Genomic DNA, 16,723 nt, shown 5'->3' on the forward strand with positions numbered 1-16,723 from the left:
CCCCCCCCCAACTACAGGAACACGGGCTACCTCCCGTAAGAGTACTCAACTCATTAGGTGACCCTTCAGACCCCCATCTGTCACCCCCATTAGATCCTCCAGCAGAGACTCCCCAACAGAGACCCCCATCAGTCACCCTTGTCTGAAAGCTGAAGAGCAGTCAAGGCAATACAGTAGAAGAACACTGCATTTTCACTTACCCTTCCCCAACATCTGCTGCCTTAGACAAATATGTTTAAAGCAGCAGCCATTATAAGTGTCAGAGTTTTCCTCGACAGCCAAGTACACTTGAAAGGGCTCCAAATCCCCTGACAGTTTTTGAAATGTAAATCTTCCATTCAATTTCACACAGCACTACATTTAACTAGCCAGTGATGACAGTTTTATTAGCCCAGAGAGACGCTTGGTGGATTGTTTATCTATCTATCCCTTCACACTTGAATGCAACTCCAGTACCCTGCTTTGATGCTAATCACAATGTTTATAAACACTCTTGCTGTGATTGACAGTTCCTCACCACATCAAAACCTGTGCTAAACCTGATTTTCAAGGGAAACTCCATTCTTCATCTGATCGGGAACACCGATCGTGGCATCGGGCAATGGAAAGTCCAACTCATTATACCATGTGCAGTTTGTAAATCAGAAGACTGTGGGATGGGGTTGAAATGGGATATCACAAGATGGATTCATTAAGAGCATATCTTTGATTGGTTCAGCACTGCTGCAGCAAGCTTATACTACAAGAGAGAGGCAAGTATGTCAGTGACTATGGTGCAATCTGGCAAGGTGTTATGCCTGTCTGGATAGAATAGATGACAATGTGTGCAAGCTGTAAGATGTAGTGCATGGCTTGCAGTGATGCAAAGTGTGTGAGTCCATGATGAAGCTATAAATGTCAAGTATTTATAATGGTTGATGGACATTGTTGGTAGGTGAATGAAGAGGGGTGGTCAATTAAATGGTGTGAGACATTTGTGATTCGCTTCAAAGAATATAGCATTTGAAAATGCATTCACTGACCTTGGTCACTCTTGTGAGGTTATTAACCATCTTCCTGTACTGTATCCAGTCGTTGGGACTACAGCTGGAATGGGCCACAATGATTATCTTTTCTCACTCGAGCGAAGAAGGAAGAGAGGTGACGTGATAGAGGTGTACAAGGTGATGAGAGGCATGGATAGAGTGGATAGCCAGAGACTTTTCCCCAGGGTGGAAATGGCTGTCACGAGGGGACATAATTTTAAGGTGATTGGAGAAAGGTAGACGGGAGATGTCAGAGGTAGGTTCTTTACACAGAGAGTGGTGGGTGCGTGGAATGCACTGCCAGCGGAAGTGGTGGAGTCAGAGTCATTAGGGACATTTAAGCGACTCTTGGACAGACACATGGACAGCAGTAAATTGAAGGGGTGTAGGTTAGGTTGATCTTAGATTAGGATAAATGGTCGGCACAACATCGGGGCTGAAGGGCCTGTACTGTGCTGTACTGTTCTATGTTCTAAGTTCTAAGTGACTTTGCAGTGTCTGTCTGAAGTTATTGAAATGCAAATCTTCCATTCAATTTCACACCACACTAAATTTCACTTGCCAGTGATGACAGTTTTATTAGCCCAGAGGGGTGGGCCTCCTGGTTCCCTATGGTTAATGTCATCTCTCCTCCTGTCCAACTCCTGAACCAAGGCATCCAGTGTTGTGTTAAGAACCTTGGAGTATGCTCCATGCCTTGTCATTATTGTGTTCTTTTTACTCGGGCACTCTTTGCCAGCCAGTTTCAGCACCTGCTGCAGCCAAAGGAGCAGGTTGGGGTTAAATGATGGCTAGTCTTAAATGGTGCGAACCTCATGAGTTTTGGACGTGCTAAGTCGTGTTGCTACTCAACTATTGCAATCATAACACTGAGCGGACAGCACAAAATTTTCATGCTGCGTACATCGGAGGAATGGCGGGGTAATCACACATTGTGAGCTCCCTGCCTGATCAGGGATTATGCAATGAAGTAAACACAGCATGCATTTTGTCATGGAAAACACTTTGGATATTTTTTTAATATCCGTAGCTTGTTCGGCAATATTTGTATTTTATGGATGAAGAGGATTACAATTGCTGAACGGTGTATTTATTATAATGCTTTCCAACCCATTTGCTGTTGAACTATTTAAAATAGCTTTTTGACAATTTCCAACAAGTCCATTTTACTTCTTTCGATTTACAATTTCTTATTTAACTTGTACTGTGGATAGTGTTTGACACTGGTGTATATTTTCACAGGTTACAGCCACTCTCCAGCATCCTAAATATCCACCTGTTCTGAAACTACCTGACTGTGGAAATATCACAGTCGAGTTTGATATTGTTTCCACCTTAAAAATTATTTTTTCAATCTAGGCTAGTGATGATGTATTGGATAGAGTTTGTTATAATCCACTTTCCTTCATTTTCAACAGATATAACTATATGGTTCGTCAGACAGGAAAACTTAAACCTTGCTTGCCAATGATCTGCATCATACTGTATTCATAGCAAACTTTTCTGATTTTGACAAAAGGCTTAATAATTAAAGACTACAGTGCATGGTAGAAACATCAAACTCTAGGTCGAATTTTCCGTTATTTGCAGAGTGCTGGCTGAGGTGAGAATACTGGAATGCAGCTCACATGCACAAGGGCAACACTTCCCACATACAGAAGAGAAACCCCCCACGGACAAGGGCAACCACTCCCCATGGATGGGACACCTCCCACCCCAGGGAGCAGTGCCAAAGTACTGCCTGTGCGTGCCCCACCTCCCACTGGTGGCTGTACTTACCTGTGCACCCTGGCAGGTTCCCGTCGCCTGGTTCACGTTTTGCAAAAGCAGTTCTAAACCTTGCTGGGAATTTGTATCGTGGGGGGAACTTATGGTGGGGGAACCCTTTAATTAGATAATAATTTATTGGAAATTAGGTTCCCGACCTTTGGAGTGGGAACCTCGTTATGTCACTGGCGAGAGGTGGGGAAAATCAGAAAACGAGATCTTGCTGGCAAAGTTCTTGTTTTTTGAGTCTCGCGATATTTTGTGCTCATGTCGCTGTTAGCGCTCATGGCTAACATGGGCGCATAACCACAGCCTTTATATTGTATATCTTTTCAATATATAAATTTGATCTTGGGTGTATCAAAATTTCTGCTGTCCATAGGAATCTTATGGATCATTTCAATAGTTAAAAAACAAAATGCAAGTCAGGCAAGATTTATAACATGCAAGTTGTAAATTAAACCTTGCAGTTTCAATGTATTTATACTGTGAAAGTTATATGGTATATTAATGCATTGGCTCCCATACTTTGCCCTAAAATATTGATATTTTGTATTTAAAAGTATGTGCTGGACTTGCATTCATGCCCAGGTCTGTTCTTAAGGAATATATGTAACCTACAATTTGGTTAATAACCAGGCCACACAGGCATATTTCACATATGAATCTAGGGGAAATTGATTAATATATAACTTTAGAATGGTTCGTCATTTTTACCATATTTTTTACCAATGTCTCTTTTCATTCAAATATTAGGAACTTAGCATCTTGAAGCCAAGTGAAAATCCCAAGGGGACATTTAAAAATTAATACTTCAAATTGATTTACTTTTGCTCTTGTTCTCGCAGCTCCATAAAACATATTACAGTCTATTTTTGGATAGTTATAACCACCTATCGGTATTCTACTGTTCTTCTTCCCTACTTCTTCTCCTCCTGCATAATCCTTTTATTCACACTTTCACCCATCTCCTCCACATGACAACCTGGAGTGATATGGTGTTGCCAGTGATCCATCTAGTGATGGCTGTCAATATTATAGTTTATCTCCATTTTATAAGTTTGTCAAATGTCTCAGATGCAACTGTTAGGCAGCATGAAAGAGAAGTCTTTTTAACTGTGCATGGTTACTCTTACTATGCTAAGCACAAACTAAGAAATAATCATTCCACATGAATTAGGAAATACATTTTCAGAGACTGCACTTGATGATCTCTGAACACAAATGAGAAGCTGGTGAAAGTGGCAACAAAGGCCTAGAAAAGAGATGTCTCAAGCACCTTAACATTCTGGTTCAACTGAAGGGGAATGGTGGATCCGTGATAAGCAGAAAGCAAAGACGATAGTAGAAATTACGAACAAGGTTTATTTCAATACAATTCTAATACACCTCCAATCCCCTAAAAGGTCTCCTTCCCCGACCTGCACTTAGGATGGTGTTTTTATTCAGCTGGGGATCTCCTTGTCGAGGAAAAGCCCTACCCCGTTAAAGGGGAAGTCACACCCACCTTAAAGGGGAAGTTCGTATTCCAGGGAGGTCATGGGAAACCATATGGTCATGATCCTGGAACACTACTGGGGTTATAAGACACAGAGGGTGGTGGTTGATGGGAAATGTTCAGAATGGAGTTCAGTTACAAGTGGCGTACCACAAGGATCTGTTCTGGGGCCGTTGCTGTTTGTCATGTTTATCAATGACCTAGGGGAAGGCGCAGAAGGGTGGGTGAGTAAATTTGCAGACGACACTAAAGTCGGTGGTGTTGTCGACAGTGTGGAAGGATGTAGCAGGTTACAGAGGGACATAGATAAGCTGCAGAGCTGGGCTGAGAGGTGGCAAATGGAGTTTAATGTAGAGAAGTGTGAGGTGATTCACTTTGGAAGGAATAACAGGAATGCGGAATATTTGGCTAATGGTAAAGTTCTTGGAAGTGTGGATGAGCAGAGGGATCTAGGTGGCCATGTACATAGATCCCTGAAAGTTGCCACCCAGGTTGATAGGGTTGTGAAGAAGGCCTATGGAGTGTTGGCCTTTATTGGTAGAGGGATTGAGTTCCGGAGTCAGGAGGTCATGTTGCAGCTGTACAAAACTCTGGTACGGCCGCATTTGGAGTATTGCGTACAGTTCTGGTCACCGCATTATAGGAAGGACGTGGAGGCTTTGGAGCGGGTGCAGAGGAGATTTACCAGGATGTTGCCTAGTATGGAGGGAAAATCTTATGAGGAAAGGCTGATGGACTTGAGGTTGTTTTCGTTGGAGAGAAGAAGGTTAAGAGGAGACTTAATAGAGGCATACAAAATGATCAGGGGGTTAGATAGGGTGGACAGTGAGAGCCTTCTCCCGCGGATGGAAATGGCTGGCACGAGGGGACATAGCTTTAAACTGAGGGGTAATAGATATAGGACAGAGGTCAGAGGTAGGTTCTTTACGCAAAGAGTGGTGAGGCTGTGGAATGCCCTACCTGCAACAGTAGTGAACTCGCCAACATTGAGGGCATTTAAAAGTGTATTGGATAAGCATATGGATGATAATGGCATAGTGTAGGTTAGATGGCTTTTGTTTCGGTGCAACATCGTGGGCCGAAGGGCCTGTACTGCGCTGTATCGTTCTATGTTCTATATTCTATAACACTCCTCCCCCTAAATCCGGAGCATCGTCCTCATCCATGGCCAAGGGTGCGGGCCTTTCGCCCGTGGACAGCACTCAGACGCAGACCTTGTGACATCAGAAGGCATACATCAGACCGGGGAGTGGCATTTATGTAATGAGTGTCTGGGCGCGGCATTGCCGGTACGGGCGCCTCTGGTGTTGGCAGAATGTCCAACTCGGTTTCCGAGTCGGAGCTATGCGGTTCTTTGTCCTGCATCTTGGTGTCCTCAAAGATTACCTCTGGATCCTCGACAACTGGCAAAGCCAGGGGTGGCAGGGGCCACGGTGAAGACAGCAGAGCAGGGATGTCTGAATCAATGGCCGGTATGGTTGAGTATCCGGCACGATGGTCCACGTGGTGATTAGACACATAGCCCTGTGTCCATACTTGGTAAGAAACTGGACCCGTTTTTGCCAACATGACGCCCGGGATCCAAGCGGATCTGTTGCCGAAGTTCCAGATGTGTACTGCGTCACCTGGGGTGGCCGGTAGCAGCCTCAGTCCTCCTCGGTTTGGTCCTGAGTGCAGCAGATTTTCCTGCCAATATCCAGAAAGACGAGACTCAAAGGGTGCAGAGGCGATGACCCATCAACATCTCGGCTGGCGCGATGCCCATCATAGCATGCGGGGTAGTCTGGTACCAGAATAACAACTTGTCTAAGCTGGTCTCCCAAGATCCCGATGCTTGTTTTTCATTCCGAGCTTAAAATTTGAACCGCCCGCTCGGCCAAACCATTCGAAGCTGGGTGGTAAGGGGCGGTCCTCACGTGGCGGATTCAGTTGGCAGACACGAATAGCAGGAATTCTGCGCTCGGAAACGGCGTACCAATGTCTGATACCAGCACTCACGTATGCCGTGCGTCAGAAAATGTGTGAGAGTTTCTCGATGATGGTCCAGGCTGTTCTCCCCTGAAAGGGGCCCTCAAAGTCTAAATGGAGACCACGGGCGACCTGGCCATTCCCACGGGTGGAGCGGGGCTGCAGGGGAACCTCTGCTGTGCCTGACACTGGATGCAGCGCTGCGCCACCAGCTCAAAGTCTGCATCAACGCATGGCCACCAGACATAGCTTCGAGCCAACGTTTTCATCTTAGACATGCCTGGGTGTCCATCAGGAGCATGCCGCGTCCATGTTCAGGTACCACCAGGCTGGTCATCCAAAGGAGCATGTCATTCTCTATTCTGCTGCCAGACCTGCTGAGATTTTCCAGCATTTTCTCTTTCATGCCATTCTCTGTGCTCAGCTCCTGCATGTTTGTGGTGTAGGCCTTCACATCCTGCAGTAAGACCCTTACTGAGACCCATACTGTACCATGTGGCATGTGGATAGCTGAGGGTCAGGTTGAGTCCACCCGCGGATACAGGACACTGTGACTGGTAATGAGTCCGTACAATGGAGAACGGCAATGATCTCGCCGGCCGCCGCTGCTGTAGGTGGCCTGTTCAGCAGGGTCAGACGGCTTAACGGCATTGGCATGAGGAATCTTGGTCCAAGAGCGGTGCTCCATAACATAGTCATATGCTGCGAGCAGCAATGGCCATTGCTGGATGTGGGTGGAAGCAATGGAGAGGGGAAAAAAAAAATCACTCGATCTTCCTTAAAGAGCCCGATGAGTGGCCCTTTAAGGAAGATTTATTAGCACAATCAAAGATCAGAGATTGAGACTGGAATGAAAAACCTTGAGTACGTCGAGGTTCACATGTAGTGCGAGTTATGGGAGAGGTATTTTCAGAACCCCAAAATGTGTCATGGAGTTCACCCAACTCCCACCTTTAATGGATTGTTGCTTTTGAAGCACACGGCTTGTACCCCAGGTGAGGTATTACAATTATGGACACGTGGTTTTTAAAACAAAACAACGTTTATTCCATGAACTCAACTTAACCTTTTAAATAAACATTGGATCTCTTAACACCCCAAGATAACCCCGAAAATACTACAACACTAAATAATCCTTCAAACTGTTCTTTTAAACATCCAAAAGACGTCACCTTCAAAAACAGACATGAGGTAACATTCAATATATTTATAGTCTTTGGATTTGCAGACATCAACAGACCAGTTCTGTGTTTTCTTCCTGCAGCTCTCAGCAAAACACACAGACACTCCCAGCTTTCTCCTCAAACTGAAACTAAAAACTTCAAAATGGCCGAGCTGAAGCCCAGCTCCACCCACACTCTGACATCACTGCGTTTCTTAAAGGTACATTGCTTAAACATCCAATTCTTAAAGGCACTCTCACATGACATGCGATATGTTCAACCACAGTTTGCCTGTTAATTCACATAAACAGCCCTGGACACAGCCAGACCCAAGAGCTGCCTTCTTGAAAGTGAATCCGCGGAAATCGACGGGCCCCAACGGAGTCCCTAGGCGAGCACTCAGAGCCTGCGCAGACCAGCTGGCGAGTGTATTCGCAGACTTCTTCAACACCTCACTCCTCCGCTCCGAGGTCCCCACCTCCTTCAAGAAGACCACCATAATACCAGTACTAAAGAAAAACAAGGTAGACTGCCTCAACGACTACCGACCGGTGGCCCTGACATTTGTTATCATGAAATACTTCGAGCAGCTAGTCATGAGACGGATCAACGCCAGCCTCCCAGACGGTCTCGATGTATTGCTATTCGCCTATCACCACAACCGGTCCACAGTAGATGCTATCTCCCTGGCTCTACAATCAACACTCAAACATCTCGACAACAAGGACACCTACCTAAGTCTGCTGTTCATAGACTACAGCTCCGCCTTCAACACCATTATCCCAACAAGACATATAAACAAACGCTGCAATCATGGACTTGACCCCTCTCTGTGCATATGGATCCTTGGCTTCCTCACCAACAGACCACAATCTGTCAGGATAGGCAATAGCACCTCCTCCACAATAGTCCTCAACACTGGGGCCGCGCAAGGATGTGTGCTCAGTCCTCCACTGTATCCCCACACAGAACTGTGTAGCAAGATGCAACTCCAACTCAATCTATAAGTTTGCGGATGATACAACTGTGGTAGGGCGGATCTAAAACAATGACGAATCAGACCACAGAAGGGAGATAAATCACTTGGTTGCATGATTTACCAAAAACAACCTCTCTCTAAATGTCAGAAAGACCAAGGAACTGATCATCGACTTCAGGAAGCGTAGCACACACACACCCCCGTCTGCATCAATGGCTCCGAAGTGGAGATGGTCGCTAGCTTTAAGTTCCTGGGGGTCCCCAACAGTCTGTCCTGGTCCACTCACGTTGATGCAATAGTCAAGAAAGCCCAACATCTCTATTTCCTATGGAAGCGAAACAAATTCGGCATGTCTGCATGTCTCACAAACTTCCACAGATGTGCCATAGAGAGCATCCTGTCCGGCATCATCACATCTTGATTCTGTCTACACCTCACGCTGCCTCAGGTAGGCAGACAGCATTATCAGAGACGCCTCCCACCCAAGCTTTGCCTTCTTCCAGACCCTTCCATCAGGCAAAAGCTACAGAAGTCTGAAGACCCGCACATCCAGACATAGGAACAACTTTTTCCCCACAGCTACTAGACTCCTCAACAACTCTCCCTCGGACGTATCTGTTCCCTGTAAGAATACTATTTACAACGTCCTATGCTGCTCTTGCTCATGTATTTGCTTTGTTTGACCCCTTGTTCCGCACTGTAACCAATCACTGTTTGTCGATGTAACATTTGCCAATGTACTCTGTCGATTATTTTGTTTTTGTCTACTATGTACATACGGTGTACATTCCCTTGGCCGCAGAAAAATACTTTTCACTGCACTTCGGTACATATGACAATAAATCAAATCGAATCAAATCAAATAAACCTCTTACTTAGAGGATCTCTGTTGGGGGGGGGGGGTCTTGATTTAGAGGGTCTCTGTCAGGGGTTTATTTATTTAGGGGGTCTCTGTGGGGGGGTTTCTTTAGTTAGGGAGGTCTGTGGGGGTCATTGCTTCCCTGAAGAAACTAAGTCTTCCTGAACCTCCTCCTTCCTCCTCTTTCAGAGTGGAATTCCTACAAGCAGCCTTGAAGTCAGGGAACTGGAAAAAGTAGCTAGTGTAAGAATATATAGTGTCGTGTTGGGTGTTCCGATGCACAAATGATCCAACACGGCTGTAGATGGTACAACTCTGTTTTATTGTCTTAAACAATAACAACTACTAACTGCTGGCTGAGGTTCGTGCTTCACCAGCAAACCTGTGGACCCAGCCCTATCACTATCTTGGTGAGGCACTCAGCACATGGTCTATGTCTGAGTGGCATGCTGTGAGCTCTGTGCTCTGAGCTATCTCCTGGTAGAATGAGCGGGAACCGTGGCGCTCCCTGTTTTATAGTGCGTGTGCTCTCACTGGTGATTGGCTGCGATGTTGTGTGTGTGTTGGTTGGTCCAACTACCTGTCCATCAGTGTGTGTGTGATTGCACCATGATATGCTGATGTGGATATCATGACATCCCCCCTTTTCACAAGGATATGTGCCTACATGCTAATAAATAGAAGTGTGTACTGAGTGCATCTGAGTATGTGTGTGCAATATTGACAACATGTACATGAGGCTAAACTATATACAGAGGAAGGTGTCAGGTGCAACAGAGCAACGAGGTTGTACCAATAACAAACAAATGCAATCAGCAAACGACGAGAGAGAGAACTTCTGGAACGATAAGAAAGAAACAAGTTAACAGTACTGTAAAACAATTCAGTGAGTCCAATATGCTAACAGGCTCATAAGTCAAGTCTATCAGGTGGGCGACGAATTCGGGTTGACTGCCTGGAAGAAGACAAAGCTTGGATGGGAGGCGTCTCTGATAATGCTGTCTGCCTACCTGAGGCAGCGTGAGGTGTAGCCAGAATCAATGTGTGGGTGGCAAACTTTTGTGATGCGTTGGGCTGAGTTCACCACACTCTGCAGAATAGGCAGAGTGGCAGGAAGCTCAACGAAGTCGACATCAGGGACAACAGGATGGCGTGGCACCGGTGCATGATCTCGTAGCGAGCACGGAACCAGACGAAGGGCCCGCCGATTACGTCGGCGAATGGAGCCATCAGGCATGCGAACCAGGAACGAGCGGGGAGCCACGCGGCGGAGAACCTCGGTGGTTGCCGACCAGCCACCCTCCGGTAGGTGTATGCAGACGTTGTCTCCAGGCTCCAGGGCAGGAAGATCAGTTGCCTGAGCATCATGTACCACCTTCTGCTGAGCACGCTGTTGTTGCATCCTTTGCAGTACTGGAGCATGGTCGGGTTCAGGAACATGAATGGACGGCACAGTGGTCCTGAGGGTGCGACCCATCAACAGCTGGGCTGGCGAGAGGCCCGTGGACAGTGGGGCCGAGCGATAGGCCAGCAGGGCTAAACAGAAGTCAGATCCGGCATCAGCAGCCTTGCAGAGGAGCCGCTTCACAATGTGGACGCCCTTTTCCGCCTTGCCATTCGACTGGGGATGCAAGGGACTGGACGTCACGTGCGTGAAGTTATATGAAGTGGCAAAGGAAGACCATTCTTGCCTCGCAAAGCAAGGCCCGTTGTCAGACATGACGGTGAGCGGAATTCCATGTCGAGCAAAGGTTTCTTTGCATGCCCGGATGACAGCTGATGATGTCATGTCGTGCAGGCGTATGACCTCCGGATAATTTGAGAAGTAGTCAATCAGAATGATGTAGTCCTTGCCGAGCGCATGAAAGATGTCCACGTCCACCTTCGCCCAGGGGGAAGTGACCAACTCGTGGGGCTGAAGTGTCTCAGGGGGTTGCGCCGGCTGAAACCTTTGGCAGGTGGGGCAGTTGAGCACCATGTTGGCGATGACGTCGCTGATGCCCAGCCAGTACACAGCCTCTCGGGCCCGCCGCCTGATCTTTTCAACTCCGAGATGGCCTTCGTGCAGTTGTTCAAGGACAAGCAGGTGTATGCTGTGTGGGATCACAATCCAGTCCAACTTCAAGAGGACACCATCAATGACGGCCAAGTCGTCCCGGACATTGTAACATTGTGGGCACTGCCCCTTGGGCCACCCTTCCGCCATGTGGTGCATTACACGCTGTAGAAGGGGGTCAGCCGCAGTCTCACGGCGAATGTGGGCCAGACGTGCGTCAGTGGCCGGCAGATTGGCCGATATGAAGGCTACTTGTGCATCGACCTGACAAACTAACCCCTCCGATTCGGGTGGTGTGTTAACCGCCCTGGACAGAACATCCGCGATGATGAGGTCTTTCCCCGGGATGTAGACAAGTTGGAAGTCGTACCTCCGGAGCTTGAGCAGAATGCGCTGGAGGCGAGGGGTCATATCATTGAGGTCCTTCTGAATGATGCCGACCAGGGGGCGATGGTCGGTCTCCACAGTGAACTGCGGAAGACCATGCACATAATCGTGACATTTGTCGATGCCGGTCAACAAGCCTAGGCATTCCTTTTCAATCTGCGCATTGCACTGTTCTGTGGGGGTCATGGCCCGCGATGCATAGGCGACCGGGGCCCATGATGCAGTGTCGTCCCGTTGCAGGAGTACCGCCCCAATGCCGGACTGGCTGGCGTCAGTTGAGATCTTCGTTGCCCATGTGGTATCGAAAAACGCCAGTACTGGGAGGTGTGAGCTTGAACTTGTGCTCCTCCCATTCACTCTGGTGTGCGGGCAGCCACTGGAATTCCGTTGTCTTTTTGACCAGGTGGCAAAGAGCCGTCGTGTGTGAGGCAAGGTTAGAAATAAACTTCCCCAGGAAGTTGACCATCCCGAGAAAGGGCAGCACTGCTTTCTTGTCTGCCGGCTGCTGCATGGCTGCGATGGCTGCCACTTTGTCGGCATCCGGCCGCACCCCTGACCGGGGGATGTGGTCCCCCAAAAACTTTAGCTCAGTCTGGCCAAAAGAGCACTTGGCTCGGTTGAGGCGCAGGCCCTGATCTCGTATCCGTGCAAAGACACGCTGGAGACGACTGATGTGCTCCTGTGGTGTGGTGGACCAGATGATAACGTCGTCTACATAGACGCGTACCCCTTCGACGCCCTCCATCATCTGTTCCATGATGCGATGGAACACCTCGGAGGCCGGGATGATGCCGAACGGCATCCTATTGTAACAGTATCTGCCAAATGGAGTGTTGAAAGTGCACAGCTTCCTGCTGGACTGATCCAGTTGAATCTGCCAAAAACCCTTTGAGGCATCAAGCTTGGTGAATATTTTTGCCCGAGCCATTTCGCTCGTGATTTCTTCTCGTTTGGGTATGGGGTAGTGTTCGCTCATAATGTTATTATTCAAATCTTTTGGGTCGATACAGATCCGGAGCTCGCCGGAGGGCTTCTTGACGCACACCATGGAGCTGACCCATGGCGTTGGCTCCGTTACCCGGGAAAGCACTCCTTGGTCCTGCAGATCCTGTAGCTGCTGCTTGAGGCGGTCCTTGAGTGGTGCTGGGACTCTACGAGGTGTGTGAATGACTGGGGTGGCATCCGGTTTGAGCCGTATTCTGTACGTGTAGGGCAGTGTGCCCATGCCCTCGAAAACCTCCTGGTTGTGCGCGAGAAGTGAGTGGAGCTGCGCCCTAAAGTCTGCATCCGGGAAATCGGACGTGCCTTCTGGAGGCAGAGTGTGCACCCGCTGCACTAGGTGGAGGATCTTGCACGCCTGTGCGCCTAACAGCGAGTCCTTCGAGGATCCAACTATTTCAAAAGACAATGTGGCTTTATGTGAGTTGTGTGTAACCTCGAGCTGGCAGGACCCCGTGGCCGGGATGACGTTTCCATTACAGTCAACTGACAGTGGGATGGCAGAATCGGTGGTTTAACCTTCAAGGTCTGGAAGGCTGACCATGCAAGGAGATTGGCGGAGGCACCAGTGTCCAAGCGAAATGTGATCGGTGATCGGTTGACCGTTAGGGTGGCACACCACTCATCGTCCGGATCAATGCTGTGCAATGGCAGCAGCTGGTGGTTCCGACTTGGGTACATCCGGTTCTTGTGGATTACCGCAACGCGGAAGGGTTCCCTGTCTTCGGTATCACTGATCTGCATGTTGTCAGGATATGACTCAGTGTATGGGGGCTGAATAGCCCGCACATCCCTGTGAGGCTGGCGGAATTGCTGAGAGCTGGCAGGTTGAGCTGCTCGACAGCAGGCAGCGTAGTGGCCCATCCTGCCACAGCGGAGGCATTGTCGCGCTTTGGCCGGACATTGCCGCTTTAAGTGGGCGAAGCCACAGTTGCCGCACATCGTGACGTCATGGCATTCGTTGCGCCACCGCGCATGCGTGGTGCTGTCCTGCGTAGAGCGCGCCTGCGCATCACGTCCCTCTGCGTCAACATCCCCTCTTTTGGCGCGTACAAGCGCGGGAGGCCTCAGAAAGCGCGCAAAATGGCCGCCCTCAATCGATCGACTGGACCCGCTCCGCCTCGTAGGACCCCTGCCGTGCCGCTTCGGCCACCTGGATTTGGGAGTACCGGCTGGTCGCGTTCTCGTGGAGGACGCAGGTCTCGATGGCAGTCGCTAGGGTGGGGCGCTTAATTTTGTGGATCTGCTGGCGCAGGGTGTCCGAGATAACCCCAAAAACTATCTGATCCCGTATCATGGAGTCGGAGGTGGCCTCATAGCCGCAGGACTGCGCGAGGATACGGAGGTGTGTCAAGTAAGATTGAAAAGGCTCATCCTTACCCTGCAGGCGCTGCTGGAAGAGGTACCTCTCGAAGCTCTCATTGACTTCCATGCTGAAGTGTTCCTCGAATTTTAGAAGCACCGTCTTGTATTTTGTCTTGTCCTCGCCTTCCGCGAATGCCAGGGAGTTGTAGATGTGGATGGCGTGTTGCCCCGCCGTGGAGAGGAGGAGGGCAATCTTCCTGGTGTCCGATGCATTCTCCCTGTTTGTGGTTTCTAGGAAGAGCTGGAAGCGCTGTTTAAACGGTTTCCAGTTGACGTCAAGATTTCCAGCGATTCGGAGTGGCTGCGGCGGGTTGATGTTTTCCATGAAGCAGGATGGCGGATTTCTGAAAGGGTGCAGATAGATCTCACAGTCGCTGGTTAGCTTCCACTACTGGTATCATGTCGTGTTGGGTGTTCTGATGCACAGATGATCCAACACGGCTGTAGATGGTACAACTCTGTTTTATTGTCTTAAACAATAACAACTACTAACTGCTGGTTGAGGTTCGTGCTTCACCAGCTAACCAGCTAGCCCTATCACTATCTTGGTGAGGCACTCAGCACATGGTCTATGTCTGAGTGGCACGCTGTGAGCTCTGAGCTATCTCCTGGTAGAATGAGCAGGAACTGTGGTGCTCCGTTTTATAGTGCGTATGCTCTCACTGGTGATTGGCTGCGATGTTGTGTGTGTGTTGGTTGGTCCAACTACCTGTCCATCAGTGTGTGTGTGATTGCACCATGATATGCTGATGTGGATATCATGACATATGGCAGGTGAGGAACGCTTCAAATTGCAATTGAAATGCCTCCTGAGATTCATGGCTTGCGGACAGAACAAAGAAAGTGGCATTAGTGGGTAGGTCAAAGCATCACATTGGCATCTCAGTGATGTTACACACATTAACTTGCATGTATTACTCAGGTTCTTATTTATTTAAGATGGAGTTTGGCCACCAGGAATTCCACCTTACCCTCCTTAGAAAATAGGGTAATATATGAAACAAGTGCTAACTTAGTGGAACTCAATTTCATATAATTTTCCAACTGCAGTTTAACATCCTCTTAAAATATAAACATAGAAGTACGGAGATTTAAAAAACCCCAAAACGTTTTCAGAACTGACCGGAAAATAGCTACACTAAAAGATCATTATTGGGGCATATGTTTCCGTGGCTGAGTCTTGTTATATTAGATCTCCGTAGGCATAGTACCTGCACGAAAATCAGAACGTTAGCCAGCAAAGGAGCTCACCTGATTTTTCATCCATTTAACTTAATAGGAAATAAATCAGCAGGGTTCCTTCATCTACATGCTCTCCTCCACGCCCGATCCTTTTCCATTGAACACCCTAGCAATTCAGTATGTCAAACTGCATGAACAGAAAAATCTGCCTCATTTGTTTTTGTCTCAAGTAGGTTGTTGTTTTAAAACACAGATCACCTGAGATGCTGAAATGTAATGAAAATTTTGACAAACCTTCCATAGTATTTGTGAGAATACTGGCCACACTTAAAGCTCTCTGTCTTTGCATAGGATCTTCCAGGAAATCCATAGAAATCTGATGAGATCCTGTTCGCCTCTTCTTAAGGTCTGTTTCTGTGTTAGTACCCTGCAAATGACATTTACCTCAATTATCCAGTTTTATCTCATATCTGTTCACTCTTTAATTATTTCTGAAAAACTGTGGTAAAATTACAACAAAAATTATAAAAATAACTTGCAAATTTATGGAATGTTTCTCCTGCACTACACTTTCATTTGTTCTATTCGGCATTATTTAATAAAAATATACGGGACTGGATTTTTATGAGTGTTACTATCTGCATCATTGATAACCTCTCAGCAGCAGAAACAAGAGATATATCATCAGGCTTAATTTTCCTATCTCTCGAACACTGTAAGAGACTCGGTGAGGGAAAGAGGTTGTCAATTTGAAAGAGTGACGTCAATAGAAGGGCTGATTCCTACTTCTTAATAAGACCGGTTACAGGCTAGTCTTCTTGCTTTATTTCTTCACATGATGTGTGCACAATTACAGCAGAGAACTGGAATGTTATGAAACATGAAGTAAGCATGCAAATGTCCATTCAATAACAATTAATGAGCGTTATTAAAGAGCACATTTGAAATATAAAACTTGGCACACTAATTACACGAGTGCACGTTCTCTCTCCAAACTGCTGGTGTTGGTGAGAAATATGGCCACGACAATGTCAAAAGCCATATAAGTTTCAATATAGGCAAAAAACAAAATACTGAAGATGGTGGGAATCCAAAATAAAAAGAGAAGGCACTGGAAATACTCAATAGGTGGGACAGCATCTGGGAAGAGAGAAAAACAGAGCAAACGTTTCAGGTTGATGACTTCTATTCAACGATCATTAAGCTGAAGCGGTATCTTTGTTTCCCACTCCGCAGATGCTGCCTCACCTGGAGCTTTAACAGCATTTTCTACTTTTATTTAAATAGTGGCATTAGGCAGTTAGCAGAGGGAAAATTCAGACTTAAGACTGTAAATTTTTGCTACTGATTCCTAGGATCTAGTAGCATCTGAAAGCATGAAGAGACAGCCTAAATGCAGCACGAGTAATGGAAGCCAGCTGGCTACCTATTTTCTTTGAATAGTAATATGTGACTGATCAGTACCTATTTGCTGA

General features: G+C 47.4%; 1 protein-coding gene across 8 annotated transcripts in view; it reads right to left on the minus strand.

Annotated features, from left to right (window-relative positions):
* The window catches only part of scn1laa (sodium channel, voltage-gated, type I-like, alpha), a 480,246-nt gene that overhangs the window by 222,554 nt on the left and 240,969 nt on the right, over positions 1-16,723 (minus strand). For all 8 annotated transcript variants that reach the window (XM_072473978.1, XM_072473996.1, XM_072473987.1 and 5 more), the window contains exon 13: positions 15,543-15,675. In XM_072473978.1, coding sequence (XP_072330079.1) covers positions 15,543-15,675 — 133 coding nt within the window. The remainder of the gene's footprint in view (positions 1-15,542; positions 15,676-16,723) is intronic.

The sequence above is a fragment of the Scyliorhinus torazame genome, chromosome 2 (assembly GCF_047496885.1).
Source record: "Scyliorhinus torazame isolate Kashiwa2021f chromosome 2, sScyTor2.1, whole genome shotgun sequence".
NCBI lineage: Eukaryota > Metazoa > Chordata > Chondrichthyes > Carcharhiniformes > Scyliorhinidae > Scyliorhinus > Scyliorhinus torazame.